The sequence below is a fragment of the Aedes albopictus genome, chromosome 2 (genome assembly GCF_035046485.1).
Source record: "Aedes albopictus strain Foshan chromosome 2, AalbF5, whole genome shotgun sequence".
NCBI classification, from domain to species: domain Eukaryota; kingdom Metazoa; phylum Arthropoda; class Insecta; order Diptera; family Culicidae; genus Aedes; species Aedes albopictus.
In genome coordinates, this window is record NC_085137.1 from 189,626,381 (window position 1) to 189,652,178 (window position 25,798).

At 39.9% G+C, this 25,798-nt stretch overlaps 1 protein-coding gene, 1 long non-coding RNA gene and 1 pseudogene across 2 annotated transcripts; 2 read left to right on the forward strand and 1 right to left on the reverse strand.

Annotated features, from left to right (window-relative positions):
• Positions 1 to 7,456: 7,456 nt before the first annotated feature.
• LOC134286398 (uncharacterized) lies at positions 7,457 to 12,043 on the reverse strand. Its single transcript, XR_009996889.1, has 3 exons — positions 11,846 to 12,043; positions 11,280 to 11,782; positions 7,457 to 7,571 (listed from the first exon to the last, which is right to left on the reverse strand). It is a non-coding gene; the product is annotated as an uncharacterized LOC134286398 (long non-coding RNA).
• Positions 12,044 to 12,619: 576 nt separating this feature from the next.
• On the forward strand, positions 12,620 to 14,714 carry LOC109397564 (dynactin subunit 4-like; annotated as a pseudogene).
• A 7,963-nt stretch (positions 14,715 to 22,677) lies between these two features.
• LOC134286400 (uncharacterized) lies at positions 22,678 to 24,964 on the forward strand. The gene is made up of 4 exons (XM_062848011.1): positions 22,678 to 22,869; positions 23,175 to 23,489; positions 23,557 to 23,942; positions 24,012 to 24,964. Exons 1-4 carry the CDS (start codon positions 22,851 to 22,853, stop codon positions 24,675 to 24,677), a joined length of 1,386 nt encoding a protein of 461 aa, XP_062703995.1. The 5' UTR covers positions 22,678 to 22,850; the 3' UTR covers positions 24,678 to 24,964.
• The last annotated feature ends 834 nt before the right edge of the window (positions 24,965 to 25,798 follow it).

The following is a 25,798-nucleotide window of genomic DNA, read 5'->3' on the forward strand; positions in this document are numbered from 1 at the left end:
GCTATCAATGACGGTTCACCTACGATGATACGTCCTCCTAATACAACTCCTTCAGCTATTGATATTACTTTTGTTTCTTCTGATGTTGCTCCGAACACTAATTGGGAAGTTTTGGACGAAGAAATTTGCGGCGACCATAAGATAATAATTTTCCAAATAATAAATGCAGCAAAACAATATAATTATCAAACAGTATTGGTAAATAATAAGAAAGTAATAGAAAACCTGAACGCTATAAATCCAAATGATATAAACACATCTAAAGACTTAATAACCGTTTTCGAACATAATATTACAAAAGCTAAATATAAACCAAATAAGAAGTTTCACCCAAAAAAATGGTGGACTCCAGAAATTCAAAAACTATTGGAAGATAAAAACAAAAAACTCGCAGAATATTGCAATAACTTGACTTTAGAACATTTTCTAGCATTCAAAAAAGCCAGAACTATTTTAAAATCCAAAATCAGAAAAGAGAAAAGAAAAAGTTTTAATCAACTAACAGATCTTTTAACTCCAGATTTGAACTCAAAACAACTGTGGACAACTGTTAAGTTAATAAGTGGCGGTTTTTCAAAGAAAAATAATTTAATATTATTAAATGATTCTAATTTGTCATCTCAATTTATGGATACTAATTTTCCAAACATAACTAATCAAATTAATTATAACATGCAATCTACTGTAAATAAATTAACTATAAATTTCAATGATTTTTTAAATTTTATTCGTTCAAAGAAAAATACTTCTGCTCCAGGACCCGATAATGTTTCATATTTAATCCTTAAACAACTAAATCTTAAACTAATTCAGCAAATAAGTCTAATTTGCGATAATGTTTTAGGCTCGGAAATAATTCCTCCAGAATGGTTAACTATTAAATGTGTTCCTATTCTTAAACCTGGTAAGCCAGAAAATCTTCCGGATTCATACAGACCAATCTGCTTAATATCAACTTTTCTAAAAATCATTAATAATAAAGTAAAAAAAGAATTAGTTAAACATACAAAACTAAACAATATTCTTCCGAAATACTCTTTTGGTTTTAGAGAAAAAACCTCATCTGTAAATTGTGTAAATACTTTAATAACTACTATTAATAATTCAAAAAATAATAAAAAAATAGTTTTGGTTACCTTTTTAGACTTAAGTAAAGCTTTTGATAATGTAAATATAACAAAACTTTTAAACATTCTTACTGCATATAATTATCCTCCTGAATTAGTTAACTGGCTTTTTCTGTATCTAAAACAAAGAAACATTATATTAACCCTCAATGATGGTAGTACAATTCAAAGACAAACAAATAAAGGACTTCCTCAAGGCTGCCCTTTGTCCCCAATACTGTTTAACATATATACTTCTAAAATCCATGAAACTGAAATTGAAGGTTTTCTCATTCAATTTGCAGACGACTTTGCTTTAGTCACTGAGGGCGAAAATTTTGCAACAGCTAGTAACAAAATGAACACTTCATTAAACTTAATATACACTGAATTTGAATCTTTAGGAATGCAAGTTAATCCCAACAAATCTGCCACAATCTGTTTTGCGAATAATGCTCCAGACAATTTAAATATTCATATTAATAACAACCCCATAGAAATTAAAATAGTTCATAAATACTTAGGGATTTGGATTGATCAAAAACTTAACTTTAAAACTCACATAACAGAAACAGTAAACAAAGCTAAAAAGAAAATCAATATACTAAAAATGCTCAGTCGAAAAAAAGGTGGTTGTCATCCAAATACACTTCAAAAAATAAACAATTCAATAATAAGATCTCTTTTTGATTACGGTATTTCAATATATTCATCAGCATGTAAAACTGATTTCAATAGAATAGAAAAAGTGCAAAATTTATCAATCAGAACAAGCCTAAGATATTTACAATCCACTCCGATCCATGTTATTTATGCTGAATCAGGTGAATTGCCATTAAAATATAGAGCCCAATATCTAACATTTAAAGAAATTCTAAAAACCATATACTATAATATTAGTCCAGTATCAACCAAACTCTCCGAATTAATCAATTCAGACTACTTGCCCAAATTTGCATCCTATCTTGAGAAAATAGCTTCTATCAATAATTTCCATTTATTACAGTGCAGAACTCTAAATGTTGAATCAATAGAACTGAATAAATTAAATAAACTAGTTATCATACCCATAATCCCGAATTTAAACAAAAACAAAACGCCACTTGCAATACAAAAAATGTTAGTTCAAAATCTTATTCGCGAAGACTACTCCACACATTACCAACTTTTTACAGACGGCTCAAAAACTAAACAAGGGGTGGGATATGGTTTCTATGACGTAGAACAGAAGACATCCTATAGTTACAAACTTAATTCGACATTTTCAATTATGAACGCAGAAATAGTAGCCATCATTGAAGCAATAGAATATGCAATAACAATCAACAGAACAAAAATAGTTATTCTAACGGACTCCCAAAGCAGTTGCATTACATTACTAAACAATAGTACAGACAATTATCTTATTCAAAAATTATTTACATTAATTTACTATAACAACTTTGAAGAAATAGCCATACAATGGATTCCAGGACACATCAATTTAAATGGTAATGACAGAGCAGACACAGCTGCAAAACTGGGTATTACAAAACATAATCAGGAAAACTATGCACTAACTTTAGGGGACTGTTTACTAAATTTTAAAGTGGAACTTATTAATGAATGGAATCAGGAATATACAGAACTTTCAACCGAAAAAGGAATACTACATTTTAAAATTATGGAAGAAATAGAACTCAAACCTTGGTTTCACAACATGCATCTTTCCACGACAGAGACACTTATAATTAATAGAATAAGGACATACCATACTGCTACAAAAGACAGACTTGCTAAATGGAATTTGATCCGATCAGATATGTGTACAACTTGCAATACTCAAGAAAACCTTCATCACATCCTGTTTGAATGCATTAGACTCTCGGGGATCAGGAATAAGTTTCCTGTTCTTTACCAAAAAAATGATCTTCAACTACTTCTCAAAAATAAAAAACAAAACGAATACCTTCAAATAGCTCATTTCCTCATCGAAGCAAAAATCAATGTTTGAGTTTTTTAGTTTTAGATGTAAAAATATAAATATTTTTTTTATTATAATCACTGGTGCAGGGATGAATTCTTACCACCACTAAGGAAATTAATCAAAAGTTTTGAACTCGCGTAACCGTCATTTTAATTTTTTGTTACTCATAAATATCTTTGACACTTGGCAAATATGGACCAAACAGGTCTGTGCCATAAAGAGAAAAAAGAAAAAAAAAAAAAACTCCAGGCGTCACCCAACCGCGTTCACTCTTGCCACTTGCGAACCGACGTCAGCCTGGGTAAGTTGTGTGTGCTGCACGTGAGGGGTGATTCCTTCCCAGTGAAATACTAAACTCCACATTGGCGAATTCCTGCCAGTTTTTTTTCGTTTAATTGAGGAAATAGAACCTATATTTTTGCTGGGAGGAATCACCCTTCAATGTGCATGCATAAGTGAACAAGTGAGGGAAACACAAAACCCATATGTGAAAAGTGGAAGTTCGGTGTGATATTTTTCGGGGACGTAGCTCCCGCTGGAGCACGAGGGGCTGACACTCGCGGGGATGAAATTTTCCTGGCTTGGAATGAGTGTGTATGGCAAAGAATGATGAGAATGATTTGAGAGTGACAAGAGTGAGTTTAGGATGGCGGAGGATGATGAGAATGATGAAAAGATGAAAAAAATAGATTGGAATAAAACGGAATGAAAATTGTCATGAGTGATGAGAGCTGTCAAAAGTTGTGTATGCTGTTTTTTTATTGTTGTTTTGTTTGGGCAGCGCCAAAATTCGGACTCCCGCCGATGGAGTCCAATCGTGGTTCGGCGGTAGAGTTTACCCCAAGGAGAGTAATGGATTGGATTGACGGAGGATTCCTTACGTCCGGCCGAAGCTCATCGAAGGGCCACTGCACAATATGGATAATTTTATGTGTAAGAGCATGTATTATGTCAAACAGACGATTTTCTCAATGTATCTTTCTTCACAGATGATAGAAACTAAGTGCGAAGAGAGTATGTCGGATCGCCTGATAAACCAGTGTTGCGCCGAGCAAATTCGATGAAAGACCTGGGAGTCCTGAACTAATCAACAGGTCGCCTGGATGGGGCCCTCAATATGTGCGACAAATATGTGGATAGATACCTCCCGCCGGAGACTGTACCGATTCTCTCAACCCCAACCAACATCAGTCACAACACCCACAAAATGTCATCCAAACCATTCACCGCGGCATACAGATATCCGGTAAGCTGACCCGTCGATCGACGTTCTGCACCCGCTAGGAGCTGACCTCCTTTAAGGGCGGACGGGACGGTCGAGAAAATATCCGCCATTGCTCTGTTGCTACTAAGATGGTAATCTCAGATTCTACTTCATATTTTGCAACAAAACCCTATCATTGTGTATGCTCACTTGCAGTGCATATGCTGATTGGTTTTCAGCATCTTCAGTGCGATAGGTCTCGAGATTACCATCTTCAAAATCGCGAGGCAAATTGTTAGAAAGAGAGGCAAGATAGGAAAAATAACACGGCGTCCCGTTTCACCTTAAGAAGCTTAGTTCCGATGCCGTATACGTTGTGTTGTACACTGCTGATCTGATCGCTATCAATCCACGGCTAGCCATGCAGAAGGATGTCGCATTGTGGCAGCGCTGAAGAACCGATAAAACAAGCAAATCAGACGCTCGAACAGTTGGTGGCCCTGTTGACGCGAGTGTCCGTCCGAAAAATGATTCTTCTGATTAGCTTCACCGCCGAAATAGTACCAGCGTGGCCAAAGCGATTCATTTGCAGGCCTGCGAGCTGCTACATGATGTTTGCTACCGATCGACTGAACCCATACCGAACGGATTGGCGGGATCCGGCATGTGATTGAGATATTTCTACATGTTTTTGTCGATGTAAATCTTTTCAATATAAATAAAATTAAACCTATGCGGAGAGGATCTGGTGTAGTGTTTTAAACACGTGACAATTACGCCGAGGACCTGGGATTCCAATCCAGCTCCCGACATACTAACAAAATGTGAGTTCTTCCTTCGGGAGGGAAGTGTTATCGTGGTCATTGAGATGAACTTGTCATAGGTTAAAAATCTCGTGATTAAGGACAAAAAAATAACCTACAATTCAGCCGTTGGATGCTACTAAATTTTTTTTTCTTGAGGTGCAACTTATACTGAATCATTCTTGTTAACGTACCTACCACTCCTCCTTTGATAGTATTTGATATGTTCGAATCCGTTTCCCTTCATAATTTGCCAGCGTAAGCGGGAATGCCAACGGTTTACGTTCAAAAGTGGATTCGTGAATATTTCAAAGTAATAGTGACTTTCTATTAGTACTCGTATTTTGCGTCACCAAACAACTTAGGACTCCTTAGGAGGACTTAGTGAACCTTCTATACAACAAGTTCTGACTAGTTGCAAGCATATCTAATAAACTAATGAATACATCAAAGTACATAATAGTGACCTTTTATTAAGCTCTCATATTGTCCGTCACCAAGCAATTTAAGAGAACTTGGTGAGCCTTCTAAACGGGAAATTCAGGCAAGTTGCAATAATATCTCGTAGACTGCTGAATAGTTCAGTTCAACGCAATTTCATAGTGTGCGTCACCTAGCAATATGAGAAGACTTCCTAATTACAAGTTCTGACTACCTAGTTGCAAGAATATCTCATGAACAAATGTAAGTTTACTGGCAAAGAAACAGTGACCTACTTTGAAGAACTCTTATTGTGCGTCACCTAGCAATTTAAAAGGACTTAGTGAACCTTATAAACGGAAAATTTAGACTAGTTACAAGAATATCTCGTAGCCTACTAAATAGTTCAAAGCAATTTCGAATTTTGGATCACCAGGTAATATGAGAGGACTTGGTGAACCTTCTTAATTACAATTACTCGTATTGTGCGTCACCTTGCACTTTAAGAGGACTTAGTGAATCTCCTAACATACAAATTCTGACTAGTCACCTAGCAATATGAGAGGACTTGGTAAACCTTTTAAATTACAGGTTCTGACTTGTAGTTTAGTTGCTAGAATATCTCATGAACAAATGTATACTGGCAAAGCAACAGTGACCTACTTCAAAGATCTCGTATTGTGCGTCACCTGGCAATTTAAAAGGACTAAGTGAACCTTATAAACGGAAAATTTAGAATAGTTGCAAGAATATCTCGTACCCTACTAAATAGTTCAAAGCAATTTCGAATTGTGGGTCACTAGGCAATATGAGTGAGAGGACTTGGTAAACCTTCTTAATTACAACTACTCGTAATTTAGACTAGTTGCAAGAATATCTCGTAGCCAAATAGTTCAAAGCAATTTCGAATTTTGGATCACCAGGAAATATGAGAGGACTTAGTGAACCTTTTTAATTACAACTACTCGTATTGTGCATCACCTTGCACTTTAAGAGGACTTTTTGAACCTCTAAACTACAAATTCTGACTAGTTGCAAGCTAGTGCAGGTGACTAGTCACCTAGCAATATGAGAGGACTTGGTGAACCTTCTAAATTACAGGTTCTGACTTGTAGTTTAGTTGCTAGAATATCTCATGAACAAATGTATACTGGCAAAGCAACAGTGACCTACTTCAAAGATCTCGTATTGTGCGTCACCTGACAGTTTAAAAGGACTTAGTGAACCTTATAAACGGAAAATTTAGAATAGTTGCAAGAATATCTCGTAGCCTACTAAATAGTTCAAAGCAATTTCGAATTGTGGGTCACAAGGCAATATGAGAGGACTTGGTGAACCTTCTTAATTACAATTACTCGTATTGTGCGTCACCTTGCACTTTAAGAGGACTTAGTGAACCTCCTAAACTACAAATTCTGACTAGTTGCAAGCTAGTGCAGGTTACTAGTCACCTAGCAATATGAGAGGACTTGGTAAACCTTCTTAATTACGAATTCTGACTTGTAGTTTAGTTGCAAAAATATCAAATGAACTTCTGAATACTGCAAAGCAATAGTGACCTATTTTGAAGTGCTCGTTCGTGCATAACCTAGCAATTCAAGAGGACATGGTGAACCTTCTTGAAGAAATAGAATTACTTTGACGAAAATCTCTAAGACTACAAGATAAACCAATGCAAACTTAACAATTTAAATTAAACGTGAACATTTTAAGTGACATATTTAGAATATTTGGAAGAACTACTTCATAGTTCTTAGGAAAAATCCACTCATTGAGATACGGTACAAAGTTGATTGGTATAAAAATTGCTAAATTAGAGCGTGATATAAGCGTAAATTAGTGCCTAGATATAACCCCCTGTCTGAGTCCCAATGGTAGCACACACTATTTTCGGATAAATCCCAACACAACTCAACACCCCACCACCAAATGTTTTATTATTAAGAACGACAAGAAAAACACTTCTAAATATCATGTATTTGCTGATACGGGAGCACGTTGCAGCGAAAGATTTGAGCCTGTGCAGCAACATCGTGTGTCAATGCCCTCAACGGCCGATTCGCTGGTTTAACCTGGATAACATCGAGTAATAAAAAGAAAAAAATATTGTACCGTGTATTAGTATTTGTCATTTAAAAATATTTGAATAGCCTGACAATCGTTTGCCTCATTTGTCTAAGGTATATGTATCTCAATTCAGAAGCCTAAAAACTTTTTAGGCGAACTTAACATTTTTTCTACAATCTTCACAAAGGACACTATATCGTGCTATATCCCTGAAACATATCTCCTTTGTGACACTTAAATGCGCCTTCAACGGTTTAACGCTAACCTGCTGTTATCAGATGGAACATTGGTGATTGTAGGTATGTTTCGACCAAGGTTTCGGCATATTTATCTGAAATGCTCGGTAAACCACCACTTTCACTGGAGGAAACTCTTCAAGGTATCTCTGTAAAAATCCCCTAGGTGAATCCCCGAAAAAAATCTTGAAGATTATCTTGAAGAATTCTAATACAAATCGCTGTAGATTCCTGTAGGTTCCTGTAGAAATCCTTTAGGTTATTAAAAAAATCTTCAAGTTATCCTGGAGAAATTCTTGGGTGCATTCTGAAGAAATCATTAGAGGCATTCCTGGAACAATCCCTTGAAACTCCATGCAGGAAACCCTGTCTGAACTCCGGGAAGAATACCTGGAGGAATCCTTAGAGGAATATCTAAAAGTATATCTGGTGGAATCTCTGGAGAAATTCCTGGAACAATCTTTGCAAGAATTCCTGAAGAAATCTCTGAAAGAATTCCTGGAGGGATTGCTCGAGGAACCATTGGAAAAATTTCTGAAAACATCTCTTGAGGAATTCCTGGTGGAACTTCTTAGAGAAATCCCTAAAGGAATTCTTGGAAGAATGCCTGGACGAATACCTGATGAAATCCCTGGAGAAATTCCGGGATAAATTCCTGGAGTAATCCCTGGATGAATTCTTGGAAAAATTCTTGGAGGAACCCCCACAGGGATTCTATGAGACATGCCAGGATAAATTTCTGAAGAAGTTCCTTGAGAAAGTCCTGGAGGAATTCCTAGCTTAATTTCTGGAGGAATCCTTGGTGGAACCCCTGGAGGTTTCCATGGTGGAACTTACGGAGAAATTTCTGGAGGAATCCTAGGAGGAATTCCTGAAGGAATCCATGGATATATTTCTGAAGAAATCTCTTGAGGAATTCCTGAAGGAATTGGGTTTTTAAATTGAGAATAAATTACTGATTTCTGAGCCACTATGATTTTTAATAGAATAAATTATTGATCTGAGCCACTATGATTTTTTTCAGATTTTTAGAACTTTATTTTGATACCTAAAATCAATGGGAGATTTTATGAAATAACCTTTTGACAGCTGGCAACTGCTTGACAGCTCCGCGCAGTACAAAATGCGACGAGGGGTGATTCGACAAATCGCTCCCATACAAACTTCACATTGATTTTTAAATAGGTTCCCGGCTACCAAAATTTATGAAAATTTGGATTTCGGCTCAGTTTGGCATGCAGATTCAGAATATGGAATTTTCTCAACACCGCTAAAGAAGCCAATTGCTTAAGGAATTTCGTAAGGAACCCCTGGAAGAATTCTTGGAGAAATCGCTGGAGAATATCCTGAAGAAACACTGAAGCAATTCCTGGAGGAAATCCTAGAGGAATGCCTGGACGAACTTCTGGACAAACTCCTGGTGCAATCTTAGAAGGAATTTTAGGAATTCTTAGATAAATCTCTAAAGGAATTCTTGGAGGAATATCTGAAGCAATTCCTGGAAGAAACCTTAGGGGAATGTTTAAGGGAATTCCTGGAGGAATCCCTGCAGCAATTTCTGGAGGAATCTCTGGAAGAATTTCTGTAGAAATTCCTGGAGGAATGTCTGGAGAAATTCCTGAAAGAATACATGCAGGAATTCCCAAAAATAACTCTGGAAGAACCCCTGGGGAAATCCCTGGAGGAATCCCAGGAAGAATTCCGGAAGAAATCCCCGGAGGACGATTTTTTTTAAGAAATCCCTTGATGGGCTCTTAAAGGATTTTTTGTACAAAATGTTCAAGGAATTCCTGGATTCATTTGGAATAATATCTAGTTAAATTTTCTGAAAGAACTCCTGGAAGAAATTCCTGCATACGTACTTCGGATAATTCTAAATGGAATTATTGGAACAAACTGTAGCAGAATTTTTGAAGGAATATACAAGGAAAAATTAAAAGAAATCTTTGAAAGAATACCAGCAGAAATACCTAAACGAATCCTTGAAATATAGCATTGGAACAACCACGGAGGAAGCTCTAAAGATTTTATAGTAAAATTCTCGGTGTAATTTCTGGTGAAATCCCTAGAAGAATTCTTGAAGGAATCTCTGGAGGAACCCATTTTGGAATCTTTGAAAGAAGCTATGAGAAAATACTTGGAGGAATTTGTCGATGCATCCTGGATGAAGTAGGTATATATAAAAACAATCTGAAGTAATGGTTGGACAATTCCAGTATCATTTCTTGGAACAAGCCCTGAAACAATCACTATCGGAACCGCGCAAAATGTCCATGGAGGAATTCACGGGAGAGAAATTCATGGAGAAGTCCCTTTAGGAATTTCTGAAGGTGACCCTGGAGGAACTCATGAAGAAATCACCGGTTTTTTGCTCTTAGCATGGTTGTTCTTTTTTACTACCGGGAGCGGTTCCGGCATATCCGGAAAAAATGGCTTATTGTTTTTGTATTCCATGAATCAAAATCACAAAATTCAGCCAATCAATCTAGCTTGTTATTTGGTAAAATTCTCAGTTTTTTTCTGGAACTCTGACAATTTTAAGTTGGATTGAATTAAATTTAAATTGTGGGGAGTGGGGATAGCACGCCCCCTTGCCTCCTTCTGGCTACGCCCATGCCTATTCCACCACGCAATATACGAATGCAAAATGGTCAGACAGAGGAAGATCTCTTCTTCTTCTTCTTATTTCTGGCGAGCCGACACCGTTCGGCATCAGCTCTAGTTTAACGTCCGCCTATTTCTGGTACTAAGCCTAAACACGGACGGTCAGGGAGACATCCACACACACCTGACACCCTACATATCGAACCCATCAACACATGGGCCGGGACCTACGGCTTTACTTCCTATCCGAGGGAAGGCGTGATCAGATATTTTTGTCTCAGAAATACCGACGGCGTCGACTAGGATTGAACCTAGACCGACTGGGGTGAGAGGCAACCACGCTTACCACTACACCACCGACGCCGCTGAGGAAGATCTCAGTTAAGAGCTGTGGAAGTTTTCGCTTAAAGAACACAGCTGAGAAGCAGGCTAAGTCTCAATAGGACGTAATTCCGATAAGAAGAAGAAGCTTGTAAATCACCCTATTTTATGAATAATATATTTTTTCAATAGACACATTCCCGATCAGTCGTGGAACTTTTCGTAATGAACATATCATTGACACCGTTGACACCCTTAAGCATTGAGTTTTTCCGTTCCTACCAAGCGATATATGAATGAAATTCAATTTCATTCATGATTATTTATCCAACAAGAATGCCCACTTTTAGGTAAAATCTTGGGTGAAATGTCGTAAATGATAATAATTGATTATTAACAGATTAAGCTTAATTTATTATTAATTAAGAAATACTGTACTGAAAAAAACTGAGAAGTAGGCTTTGTCCCTGCTGGAACGTAACGCCAATCAAAGAAAAATAAATCTAACAACTCAAATGTTTTACGTGTGGTAATCATAAAAACCTAACTCACCGTGCTATAGCTCAATGCAGAAAAACAATTTGTAATTTTCCGTCGTCTTTCGCATACCAAGTTGCTATGCACCAATGCTTCATCATCCATCTTTGTTGGTGGGTTTCCAGCTAACCTCCTTCTTCGGTAATATGCCTTCTCCTTCCATGCTCGAGGAGGACCTGCAAGCACTCGGAGTTTTCGAGTGACGTATGCTAAGATCTTCGGCGGTGTGTGGCGGCGAAGCATGAACCACGAGCTCGCCGAGGAGCTCGCTGCACTGTACGGCGAACCCAGCATCCAAAGCCGAAAGGAGGGCAGGGCATATTGCAAGGATGTCAAAAAACAATCCTGCAAAATTGGTGTTCGTCACAGATCCGGGTTACACAAGAAGGCGAGGAACGCAGCGGGCTATGACATAGATCCTAGTTGTGATGATGAGCAATAAATGTTTTCCTTTGTTGATCTCCTCTGGCAAATGTTGACCGGCTGGCACCCGCAGCCGCAGCTAGATTCCAGCTGTTCTGAAAAAATAAAACCTTAATAAAACAAACACATTCTGTTAACTCCTCACCCCAGAAACTTACGGATTAAGTATCACTGCAATCAGCTCGAATCCCTTCGGAAGATCGACGTTGATCCTGTGTCCACGATCTTTCCACTTGCGCCGAGACCGAGACTTGCGGTTTCTTTTATTTTTTCTCGTTCAAAACCTTCAAAACAAACACTGAACTGACATTTCTGAACTAAAAATATGACAAAAGATGAGAAAGAATGAGCTGAGGATGGATTTGGGATGAAAGGAATAGGTGAGAATGGTTAGAATGGGATGAGAATGAAAAAGTGAGCTTACACTGAAAGGAATTATTGGCGATTTTTGGGAATGATGGTTCATCCCAGGAGTGTCGCCCCCCTCGCTGGAGCATGCCTGCGGAAAACTGTTTGTGCATGGGCAACTATTGACGGAAAAGAGTGTGAAAGTGCAACAAAAGAACAAATTCCAGCAGCGCTAGAGTGATCGAATTGTTTTGTTTTGTACTTACAGCGTGTTGTTTGTCGTGGAGAAAGACTCCCGGCAATGTCCGCTTACGAAAAGCTGGGTTTGAAAGATCCCGTTGTTTTGCTTCGCGCAAATGTCGGATCGGAGGCTTACAGCGTGTTGTTTGTCGTGGAGGAAGACTCCCGGCAATGTCCGCTTACGAAAAGCTAGGTTAGAAAGATCCCGTTGTTTTGCTTCGCGCAAATGTCGGATCGGAAGCTTACAGCGTGTTGTTTGTCGTGGAGGAAGACTCCCGGCAATGTCCGCTTACGAAAAGCTAGGTTTGAAAGATCCCGTTGTTTTGCTTCGCGCAAATGTCGGATCGGAGGCTTACCAACGATAACGATATACAACTTGTATTTTTTTTGGTGACCACGGCATCATTTGTGACCGGCATATGGGGCTTTTCGTTTGTTAGCCTAGTTTATGACCGACCCCTTAGTTTGACAGAAATCAATGTCAAAGTGACAGTTAGTTTTGTTTTTGCATTGCTTTGGTCGGCGGTCGGCGCGACTCGCGAGTGATTTGAAAATTGTTAATCAGATCTTGGTTTACGCAGACTTTTTCGTAGGAAAATGGCATTTTTGATGCTACTTAACGTTGTAGAATATGCGTGCGTTTGTGGCTTGTTGAATCCGCTGACAAAGTTGTGCTACTGCATGAAGCTGAGATGTGGATTTTGCGTTTGTCATGAGGTGAGGCTCCGTTACTTTGCTTTTGACCAAGGGCTGAAAGTCTCTCAAATAAAGATAAATCAATCAATCAACTTTGCTTTTGATTATGTCATGGCACTTTTTCTCCTTTCGTAGGTGGATTCGCATTTCTGTTCTCCAACCGTCTGGAAAACATTCCATCGTCTGAAGCTAAAATCCGGAAGAATAGATGCAATACGAGCTGACAGCACACTCTTTCAGTCAGGGCATCGACGGCGATCGTTCCGGCTCCGGGAGTGCGGAAGAGGTCAAAAGTGAATGTGATGCCAGTGGGAATGGATCGAAGAAGGAGGGTACTCCGGAGCCTTCTGCTGGGAAACCGATTGCAAAGCAAATGTACTATCTGTCATGCTTGAACTGTCGTTGGAGCTCGAGGTCGTTGGCATTCCGGATCAAACCTTTGCCGCGGGACAGTTCCTGGAACCGAAGTATGCCAATGCCACAAGATTTTCACTGTTGCTGCTGGAGCACTATCAGTCAGTTGTCCTGCACGAAAAGCAAGATGAACAGGAGCTGTGGCGTCAGAAGACTCCTAAGTAGAGCAAATTTTCCAGTCAGATTGCACCAGATTGAGCGTTGCGATGATCCGGCGACAAATGGGATGGGCTGAGAGCAAAGCACAAGTCAAACCGACGCCTTCGTTGATCAACAAATCGGTTGCCACTGAGGCGGTGGAGAAACTGCCGACAGACATCTTCACCAAGAAGCTGATCGCATCCCTCCAAGCAACCGTTCTCCCTTAATGAGCTATTCCCACAGCATAAGTTGCTGTCGATCAAGCGATCATTGCACTACCGCCAGTGCGATCACATCGTCATCAAGTCGGGGTACAATCCCAGCTCGATCAAATATCGTGACCCATGTTTGCGGCGTATCACCCACGTACCGGAGTTGAGATTCATCGGGCGCATGATCCTGGTCAAGGGAGAGGACACATTCCTCACTCTGAAAATCATCAATCCCACCATAAACGATATGACCATTACGATTATGGAACTTCCGATGGAGACAGAGGAAAAGCTGATGATCGACGAACTCAAGCAGGCGGCGGAAAACAGTGCTTCTTCGCTGATGATGGCTGAGCACTAGCATATTCAAACAGGCGTCACTCGCGGAAGATACGATACTGGTAGAGCGAAGGTGAATGGGACCTTCCGGCTGCCGGATTCATCGGATTGTCATAAATCATCGGGATGATTCGGCCGAGTTCAACGAGGTTGTGCAATTTCAGCAAGAAGATCCCAAGTTCATCATTTGGCGCACTGCAAACCAGATTGCAATGAAGCTGGTCGTTCAACCGAACGAGGACTGTAGTCCACAGGACGGGATTGTCATCGGATTTTCCCTGCAGTACACGTACGTGAACACTGTTGTAGAGAAAAGCAGCACTCCGGCGAAGGAACATCAAAAGCAGGCACTCGCCACCACCTTGGTCGTCAAGTTGTCTGATGCTGTTTCGACGACAGCTTAGAGCATCTTATATTTGAGCGACAGCTTAGAGTATCTAACATTAAATTAACTCAAATTTTGAGTGATCGTTTATATGATATATTTTTATTAACGTGTATTTTAACTTTAGAGAGAAATGTTTTCTTGAAAGGGATTGAATGTGTTATTAAATTACATACATATGACATCTTGTAAATACTATATGTTAAGATTTTAGGCAACTTATTTTTTTAAATACAAATTTTACAAAGCTGATGAAGAAGGCCTTGAAGTTCTGGGAGGACATGGTGAACCTTTTAAACTACAAATTTTACAAAGTTGATGGAGAGGATTTGCTTAGCATCACCTTGCAGTCCTGTGAGGACATGGTGAACCTTCTAAACTACAAATTTTACAAAGTTGATGGAGAAGACTTGTTTAGCATCACCTTGCAGTTCTGGGAGGACATGGTGAACATTTTAAACTACAAAGTTGATGGAGAAGACTTGTTTAGCATCACCTTGCAGTTCTGGGAGGACATGGTGAACCTTTTAAACTACAAAGTTGATGGAGAAGACTTGTTTAGCATCACCTTGCAGTTCTGAGAGGACATGGTGAACCTTTTAAACTACAAAGTTGATGGAGAAGACTAGTTTAGCATCACCTTGCAGTTCTGGGAGGACATGGTGAACCTTCTAAACTACAAATTTTACAAAGTTGATGGAGAAGACTTGTTTAGCATCACCTTGCAGTCCTGGGAGGACATGGTGAACCTTCTAAACTACAAATTTTACAAAGTTGATGGAGAAGACTTGTTTAGCATCACCTTGCAGTTCTGGGGGGACATGGTGAACCTTTTAAACTACAAATTTTACAAAGTTGATGGAGAAGACTTGTTTAGCATCACCTTGCAGTCCTGGGAGGACATGGTGAATCTTCTAAACTACAAATTTTACAAAGTTGATGGAGAACACTTGTTTAGCATCACCTTGCAGTTCTGAGAGAACATGGTGAACCTTTTAAACTACAAAGTTGATGGAGAAGACTTGTTTAGCATCACCTTGCAGTTCTGGGAGGACATGGTGAACCTTTTAAACTACAAATTTTACAAAGTTGATGGAGAAGACTTGTTTAGCATCACCTTGCAGTCCTGGGAGGACATGGTGAACCTTCTAAACTACAAATTTTACAAAGTTGATGGAGAAGACTTGTTTAGCATCACCTTGCACTGCCCTTCTAAGCATATCTGTCCCATGTTGTTTTGCATTCTTACCGTGTTTTTCTCAGTAACAGAGCCATTTGAAGTTAATTTAATATTTTTTTCATTTTGCATCACAAATAAATATTCCACGATAACGTCAAGCATCTTTCTGACGTTGATTTTTAGTTGTCACATAAGTTAGAGCGGTGGGACAGTATGCGTAGAAAAACAACATGGTACAGATATGCTTAGAACGGCAGTGCAGTTCTGGGGGGACATGGTGAACCTTTTAAACTACAAATTTTACAAAGTTGATGGAGAAGACTTGTTTAGCATCACCTTGCAGTCCTGGGAGGACATGGTGAACCTTCTAAACTACAAATTTTACAAAGTTGATGGAGAAGACTTGTTTAGCATCACCTTGCAGTTCTGGGAGGACATGGTGAACCTTTTAAACTACAAAGTTGATGGAGAAGACTAGTTTAGCATCACCTTGCAGTTCTGGGAAAACATGGTGAACCTTTTAAACTACAAATTTTACAAAGTTGATGGAGAAGACTTGTTTAGCATCACCTTGCAGTCCTGGGAGGACATGGTGAACCTTCTAAACTACAAATTTTACAAAGTTGATGGAGAAGACTTGTTTAGCATCACCTTGCAGTTCTGGGGGGACATGGTGAACCTTTTAAACTACAAATTTTACAAAGTTGATGGAGAAGACTTGTTTAGCATCACCTTGCAGTCCTGGGAGAACATGGTGAATCTTGTAAACTACAAATTTTACAAAGTTGATGGAGAACACTTGTTTAGCATCACCTTGCAGTTCTGGGAGGACATGGTGAACCTTTTAAACTACAAAGTTGATGGAGAAGACATGTTTAGCATCACCTTGCAGTTCTGAGAGGACATGGTGAACCTTTTAAACTACAAAGTTGATGGAGAAGACTTGTTTAGCATCACCTTGCAGTTCTGGGAGGACATGGTGAACCTTTTAAACTACAAATTTTACAAAGTTGATGGAGAAGACTTGTTTAGCATCACCTTGCAGTCCTGGGAGGACATGGTGAACCTTCTAAACTACAAATTTTACAAAGTTGATGGAGAAGACTTGTTTAGCATCACCTTGCAGTTCTGGGGGACATGGTGAACCTTTTAAACTACAAATTTTACAAAGTTGATGGAGAAGACTTGTTTAGCATCACCTTGCAGTCCTGGGAGGACATGGTGAACCTTTTAAACTACAAAGTTGATGGAGAAGACTAGTTTAGCATCACCTTGCAGTTCTGGGAGGACATGGTGAACCTTTTAAACTACAAATTTTACAAAGTTGATGGAGCCGATTTGCTTAGCATCACCTTGCAGTCCTGGGAGGACATGGTGAACCTTCTAAACTACAAAGCTGATGGAGAAGACTTGTTTAGCATCACCTTGCAGTCCTGGGAGGACATGGTGAACCTTTTGAACTACAAATTTTACAAAGTTGATGGAGAGGATTTGCTTAGCATCACCTTGCAGTTCTGGGAGGACATGGTGAACCTTTTAAACTACAAAGTTGATGGAGAAGACTAGTTTAGCATCACCTTGCAGTTCTGGGAGGACATGGTGAACCTTTTAAACTACAAATTTTACAAAGTTGATGGAGAAGACTTGTTTAGCATCACCTTGCAGTTCTGGGAGGACATGGTGAACCTTTTAAACTACAAAGTTGATGGAGATGAGATGAGGAACAACTCCAGAAGTTCTAAGAAGAAATGATTGAATTAAAAAGAAAATTAAGTTTGCATCACCTTGCGATGGGAAGACATGGTGAATCTGTAAACCTCCACCAAATTCTGGCTGAAGACAACGTTGCCTAAGAATTTCTGGAACAACTCCTGATGTTCTAAGAAGAAATGATTGAATTAAAAAGAAAATTGAGTTTGCATCACCTTGCGATGGGAGGACATGGTGAATCTGTAAACCTCCAGCAAATTCTGGCTGAAGAAAACGTTGCCTAAGAATTTCTGGAACAACTCCAGATGTTCTAAGAAGAAATGATTAAATCAAAAAGACAATTTAGTTTGCATCACCTTACAATGGGAGGACATGGTGAACCTGTAAACCTAAAACAAATTTTGGCTGAAGACAACGTTGCCTAAGAATTTCTGGAACAACTATAGAAGTTTTATAGGAAAAAGGGGTTGAATTCAAAAGGCAATTTAGTTTGCAATTTTGCATCACCTTGCATTGGGAGGACATGGTGAACCTGTAAACCTACAACAAATCCTGGAAACGAAGAAATAACGAGGACATGGTGAACTTATAAACTTAACTAATTCTGATAACTAGAAAATATCTGCTGAGAACAATAAAAGAAAATTTATGGAGCATGAAATGTAGCACATTCCGGTAACAAGCGCTATCCTTTAAGTTGCAGTCCGTTAAAAAGTCCATGTAACTAAGTAACTTTGGGTATTTTCGGTTATGTTTTCATTGCGATGTATGCGCCACCCTTGGCCTCACCCTTTTCCACCCTATTTATTTATTAATTGAACAATCAATGACAAAAAGTATAGATGTAGTAATAGATTTAGAAAACGTGTTTAATAAATAGGATGACTCAGGCCCTAGGGGCAGGACAGATCTAACGAGAGCGAATCTGTGTTCGAAGTGTTGTTCAGAATTCCTCACAATTCCTCAGAATTTCTCCCATTTATGCCAAAGTGTGATCTGGCACCAATGTCAAACTGCAAAGTGTTGCGTGTGCTGAATGAAAATTGCAGTTTTGGGGATGTCTTTCAATAAATTTCGTCGATCATCGACACAGGGAGTTACTCAGAAATTCTCAGAGTTGCTCTCGTTTGCACAGTGTCTTGCCCCTAGCTCAGGCCAGATGTGCTGAACAGCAAAGTATCTCCTCCAGGCAGAATGATTTGTCACAACTAAACAGATTACAGATTGTTATTCTGTTTATCAATTATTCGCAGCAATTACTGAAAAAAAATGTTTATATTTAGATATATGAATGATACATTCACGTAAGAACTCAAAAAGATTTCTGTTGGAATAAATAGGTAATAGGATAATCTTATGTATCAGTTTTGAATTATCAGTAGGACGGCTCCAGAGGCACGTTCTCCTCCATTTGGTAAATTTGTGCCATAAAATAGTTTGAATTAGAGAATCACAACTAGTTTAGAAAGGAACTTTTAAATGTTTTTTTTTCTGTAATACTTAGCGCCATTTCCAACATTTCCTGAAGAGAGTTAATCAGACAACTAATTGTTGCATTGTTCCAAAAATTCCATGAAAAAAAAAACAGAAATTCCTGTTTATTTAACTTCCCGAAATTCAAACATTACTTAAAAGTTTTGAATTCTTGACACACGCAGAAATGCAAAAACGGAAACTGAGAATGTTTGTAGAACAGGCTTTGTCATTGACTTAACTTAGACGTTTCTCTTATTTTCTCTGTTGTAGCGTCTCAATTAGAACAGGGTCTGATTCTTAGTTGTTCTATGTTCTATGAGCCCCTCCACAGTAATTAGCTGAGGGCTTTCATTGCCAATGGATCATTCTTGCATTAATGTATCGTGTGACGATGAGTTTATATGCCCTAGGAAGTCAAGAATATTTACATTACGAAAAAGATGCTGGAACGACTAATAAACGAACCCATCAACTGGACTGTTAAGTCGAGAAATTGACCGAAAGGCATTCCAGTCAGCATGGTGCAATTTCCGTGATCTACAACAGGATATCTACAATCAATTTGCATTTTCATTTTTTTACTAGTTCGATGTCATTCATTTGGGGTTGGGTTTTGTTAAAGACAGTTCTACAAATTTATTGTCGTATTGGGCTGCAAAACGGTTAGTCGATAAGGAGAGCGTCCAACATAGTCCTCACAAGTCCCTACCTCATGCTTCCACGGGTCTGCTCTGGCATCCAGCGGCTGAGTAAGAAATGCCGCATCACGCCCAGCAAGATCCAAGGCGGTAGCCCCATCAGCGTGGTCGTCCTAGTGTTAGTTGGGACGCTAAACAGAACTGGCATGATGACCCTCCAGGAGACAGGAGCGTTAGCGTAGACCCAATAAGCCACTCGGTAAAATCCCCATTACGAATAACAACACTCTATCGTATTCGGAACACTTTGGAATATCACACCAAGAAAAAATGACTGGAAACGTTTAACAAAATCTAAAGAATATACCTTGGCACACTCCATAATCCTCCTTCTGCAGCATGCAGATTGATTTCCGCTTGGGGGGAAAGGGGTTTTCCATAGCTTTCACTGGAGCTTTGTCACGAGTGGACATAGAGTAGATGGGAAGCAAATTCTCCTTTTAGTGCTTCAAAACTTGCTCGCGATCGGCATCATCTGACATCACCTGCAATGGATTTCCAAACGCCGTCATTAGCAGATAATAATGCAACAATAATGTTACAGTACTCACCTTGACGAGAGAGTCGTCGGTGTTCCAGAATCGATTCCGGACAGGATTCCGGCACAGTTGCAGCTGCGTTTTCGTGAAATTCCATCCCGCTCAATCAGATCAAAACATAAACACGACGCGGAATAAAAAAAAACAAGAAAAAACAATCAAAACAATCGAGGGGGCCGCCAAAGTGAATCGCAGTTGATGTCAAAACAAGGGGTTCGCGGATGAAAAGACCCCATATCGTTTAAAATGAAAAGACCCCAAAATTAAATCAATTTTTTTCCTACTGTTTGATCTTAGTATGTATCTTTGGGCTTACAGCGTGTTGTTTGTCGTGGAGGAAGACTCCCGGCAATGTCCGCTTACGAAAAGCTAGGTTAGAAAGATCCCATTGTTTTGCTTCGCGCAAATGTCGGATCGGAAGCTTACAGCGTGTTGTTTGTCGTGGAGGAAGACTCCCGGCAATGTCCGCTTACGCAAAGCTAGGTTTGAAAGATCCCGTTGTTTTGCTTCGCGCAAATGTCGGATCGGAGGCTTACAGCGTGTTGTTTGTCGTGGAGGAAGACTCCCGGCAATGTCCGCTTACGAAAAGCTAGGTTAGAAAGATCCCGTTGTTTTGCTTCGCGCAAATGTCGGATCGGAAGCTTACAGCGTGTTGTTTGTCGTGGAGGAAGACTCCCGGCAATGTCCGCTTACGAAAAGCTAGGTTAGAAAGATCCCGTTGTTTTGCTTCGCGCAAATGTCGGATCGGAAGCTTACAGCGTGTTGTTTGTCATGGCAAAACATTGGCAATGTACGCAAAAAAAAAATATTAGAAAAATCACGTAGTTTTGATTTGTGCAAATGTGGTATCGAATGGTTACATGGTTACAACATATTATTTATCAAAGAGTGTCGTCAATGTTTGCTGGCCAGAAGAAGGATTATGTTAATGCAGTTGGTTTCTGTGACTAGTGTTCCAATGAATGGCAAGGCAATGAACTTTATCTATAATGTATTTTATCAGATATCTCGAATTTAAACGACGGAGCAATGGGATATATTTGGGTATAAGATTAAATAAAGACTCAAAGAACAAGATTTTTTTTTCTGGATTACCCAGTACCAAAACGGTAATTTCTTTAAATACTACAAGTATAGAGGCTTGCATTACCAACATAACTAACGAAATGAGATACAATTTGTAAGCATTGCCCTCAAAATTATTTCGCGAGCAAAGACGGCTGTATCGAGCGACCCCGAACGAGAGAAAGAGAGAGAGATGATTACGTCACTGTGCAAGCTCCTCTTGCCACCAGGGTGCGATGACGTCACGTTTTCGATTCCCGCATCTTGTACCAATGTTTAGGGAACTCAAATGCATTGTCAATGGGGTAACCCAATTGATGTTGGCTGCAAACAATCCTATTGGGTGGGAATAGGGATGTCATATACGTGCCTATTGCTCGTCGGAAAATATCATTCCCACAATTAAGCACTAAAATGTTCGAGCTATTTTGAAAAATTAGCGGCAGCATAGTCAGAATGGTACCTCACAATGAAACTGTATTCGATAGCTTCATGGCAGCAATTGAAACGTATGCGATGATGTAATATAACAGTAACTTATTGCCCGTTGTGATGATTTATAGATTCCGACGCAAATGATTAGGCTCATTTTCAGCGTAGGTGCGTTATAAATGTTTGCTTACAATGCAAAACTATCACCAAATGTGTACCTAGCAACACAGCGTAAAATATTCACCAGGACGCGGTCTGGTTTTATATCTGTGGGCCCACGCAACTAATTTTCGCGCAGAAGTCTAAACAGGTGGAATCTCCGCAATATGTTAAATCGTTGTAAGTAAACACTCCAAATTGAGATACGGAAATTCTTTTGTTTTGTTAAAAATGTGTAAAACTTCTTTAGAGTAGAAGGAGGATGTGAGATATAAGATGTACTGCATAAAGCTGTGGGAAGGAGATTGATCACAGCAGGCGATATAGTGCATTTGAATGTGATGCGAACTGTCAAGCAGACAATGTTAGCATCCCTGCTTGCGTAGCAACAACTCCAGGCGTCACCCAACCGCGTTCACTCTTGCCACTTGCGAACCGACGTCAGCCTGGGTAAGTTGTGTGTGCTGCACGTGAGGGGTGATTCCTTCCCAGTGAAATACTAAACTCCACAGGTTCGATTCCCGGTCGGTCCAGGATCTTTTCGTAGAGGAAATTTCCTTGACTTCCTTGGGCATAGAGTATCTTCGTGCCTGCCACACGATATATCGTGTATATACACATGCAAAATGGTCATTGGCAGAGGAAGCTCTCAGTTAATAACTGTGGAAGTGCTCATAGAACACTAAGCTGAAAAGCAGGCTTTGTCCCAGTGAGGACGTTACGCCAAGAAGGGGAGAGAGGAGTAGGGGTTTCATACAAAAAAGCGTTACGAAGGGGGAAGGGGGTCGAAAAATACCGATTTTGGCGGTACATAATAGATGGATGCTGCCTTCACTATCATTAACTCCAAAATTAGTTGAATTTGATTTTCCGTGTGGATTTCCCAATTTTTGAGCTACAACCAAAGCTACAACACAGCCCTGCACCAGTTTGCAAATGTGTGCGTGAAACTAGCCAGTATTTGACGTTTGTTTGATGGCAAAAGTTTCGTGCAAAAGTGCTTGAAAATCTGAAAAAAATTGCATTTCTTGTGAAAATTGACTGATTTTTGTTCAAATTATCAGTCATTGTTGCATAAAACATACTTCGGAGAAAATTGCCACGCTAGGTGAGGCATTTCGTTGCGAAAATGCCTACCGCAAGTGCCGGTAAGTTGATTTTCAAGTTGCTTCGGTATTTTCCTCTTTCGTGGGGAAAGATTCTTAACCAATGAGAGTATATTACAGGTGGGGTAGAAGAAGAGATGGCTATGTATTAGTAAGCAAAGAAAAATGTAAACACAAATAGTGACGTCACTATTTGACACGCGTTCTTATGGGAGCTCGCTTTGCTTGTAGTAGTGACATGTTTTGCACCAAACACGGATCTCACGCACACGAAGTGTCTCTTCCACACCTTCATTAGACTCTCATTGATTCTTAACCAAAACAACTTTTTTCCGCTTGTCCGCCAGCGTCATGGGTAAAGTTCTTCTCGAATGCTGGCATCCCGTCGCAAGCGGCCGCTGGTTACGCCCACGTATTCGTTGAAAACCGAATACAGATGGACATGCTGATGGATCTCAACAAGGAGTATCTGAGGGAGATGGGCATCACCACGATGGGGGACATCATTGCCATCCTGCGTCATTCGAAGGTGGTCAGCGAGCAAAGTGCCCGGGATAGAGTACTGTCCACACCGGGTGAAGAAGGCAGTAACGGAAGCTCTTCCGTGCCGGTGGCTGCGGTTTCGGCGACGCAGAGTTCCGCACCAAAATCGGTGGTTTCAAGTGAGGAAGATTGAGAAACAGAAGGGGGGAACGTCCGACGGAGCATTAATGGGTATTATCGTTACAGGACCCTCTTCGACAGTATCGCTTCCCAGCAAACCACGTCGGGTATTCCCAGAGCACAAAATCACACTTCCTACCAGCGGCAACAGCGGGCGAACAGTAAACGAGGTCCCCGAAAAGAAAGCTTCTGTGCCGATGATGTCATCCAAAAAGGCGGACGTATTCAAAAGGCTCTCGCACAATTCCGATGAGGAGGATGACGATGAGGACGAGGACAGAAGTGGTGGACCGCCGCCTTCGAAGCTGGCATCCAAAGTGAGCCTGAAAGGCATCGAACCGATCCGGGTTAGCAAAAGCACGACGTCGATATTTTCCCGGCTCGGTGGCAAAAGCAAACGGGACATTACGGATGGTCCCACCGGGATACTGAAGAAGTCGCCCAGCAGACCAGTAAGTAGAGTTGGACGAATCTGAAATAAAGCAGTTCAGAATCAATGGTAAAATGATTGTATATTCTAGCTTTCAGCAGAACGCAAAATCACCACCACCTCTCAGAAGGTGATCCTGGTGAAGAAGATTCCTGCTAAAGCGGTCACTGCCCTGGATGACGACGACTACGGTAAGCGCAGGAGCCAGCACACCCGTCCGAGATCTTTCGACAGGATGGACACGGGAGAACCCCTGAAGTCCGTATCGTTCTCCGAGGAGGACGAAGTCCTCGAAATAGATCCTCGTCCAGCTGGAGGTAAACCCTCGCCCAAAGGTGGCGCCCGCATGCGATTCCACGAGCGGGAACCCGGGCCCGTTCGGTCCAGGCTGGGACATTCTCCGAAACGCAACCAGACCTCTCCGCTGCGCGGACCTCGCAAAACAGTTTTCATGAAACCACAGAAAATGTCAGCCGGAAACGTAACGACCCTATCGCCGGCGTCGCTGTCCCGATCGAAGATGAAGTCCGACGCCATGCTGATGCGGAACGAGCTATCGGTGAAAAATCGACTGAATCTGGCCGCCCGTAGTGGAGGGCCTGCGTCTAGCAAAACCGATAGAAGTGAACGGTTCAGTCTGGATTCCAAGCTAGCTAGCTTAAAACTGAAGGGATCCGGAAAACCGCCAGGCAGCGGTGGTAGGAAAAGTGTCCCCAGTGCAAGCGTTTTCGATCGGCTGGGATACAATAGGAAGTGAAACGGGGTGACGCCTTTTCCCCCAAGGACTATAATAACGATGATAGTGAATACATTGTATTTATGCTAAGTTTGATAGACTGTTCCACACTAAATAGGAAATTTGTCTATGACATTTTTGTTTAACAAAAAAAACTAACACGAGTGAGTCGGTGAGCATTTATATCTCGAGCATATTGTAACGTTAGTGTTTTGGCTCCCGCAAACACACGATATTTGTGAAGTGTTGAACATCGTTTGAATATAGCTATGTAGAACTGAAATAAAACTCATCTAACATAGAAAGAAGTTCATTTTCGATGTTAAGACATTCACTGCCATTTATTAACTTGAAAGATGGACAATTGATTTTTTTTTTTTATTAATGCACAAGCAGGGATGGGACCATTCATTTGCAAAGAGTTACATTCGCTTGCTATTATCTCAGTTCAGAAGCATGCTATTAAAAAACAATCATGGATGAATTTAACCTTGTAGTTTTATCTGAAAATTTGTCGAATAATATTGATTAAAAAATTATTCACTCATTGGAAATAAAAAATAAAATGGTTTTTAGCTATTTTTCTTATGCGATGCATTCCATATATTCTCCATATAAACCACCGCGGGGTAAGATGGGTCACCTTCAATTTTGAGCGTATTCTTGGATCACTTAAAACTTATTTATTTTTTATTACAAAACTATCTCATAGCTCACTTCAATCAGGCGGAATGAACACCTAAAATTATAACATAAAATTATGGTATTTTTTTAGTGAAAACATCGATTTTTAAGTCGTCTTAGGACCACTCAAATCGTAGTTTTTTTATTTTCTTAATAAGTTTATAAAATGTTTACTAGTAGCTCTTGTTTACTCAGTATGGATATTGGAGCATATGGATAGGGAACAAATCTTATATATTGCCGTTTTTCGTTGAGAAAATGTAAATTACTTAAAAGGTGACCCATCTTGCCCCGCACTTTTTTCACGGCGCAAAATCGGTCACTTTTTAAAACTGCTTGTTTAACAACATATTTTGTATTTAATAAACTTTTAATCGACTTTTAGCAAAGCTAACTAGTGTTATGACGAGTAGAGGACGAATACAAACCAATTGGTGATTTGATGTTGCATGAAGAAG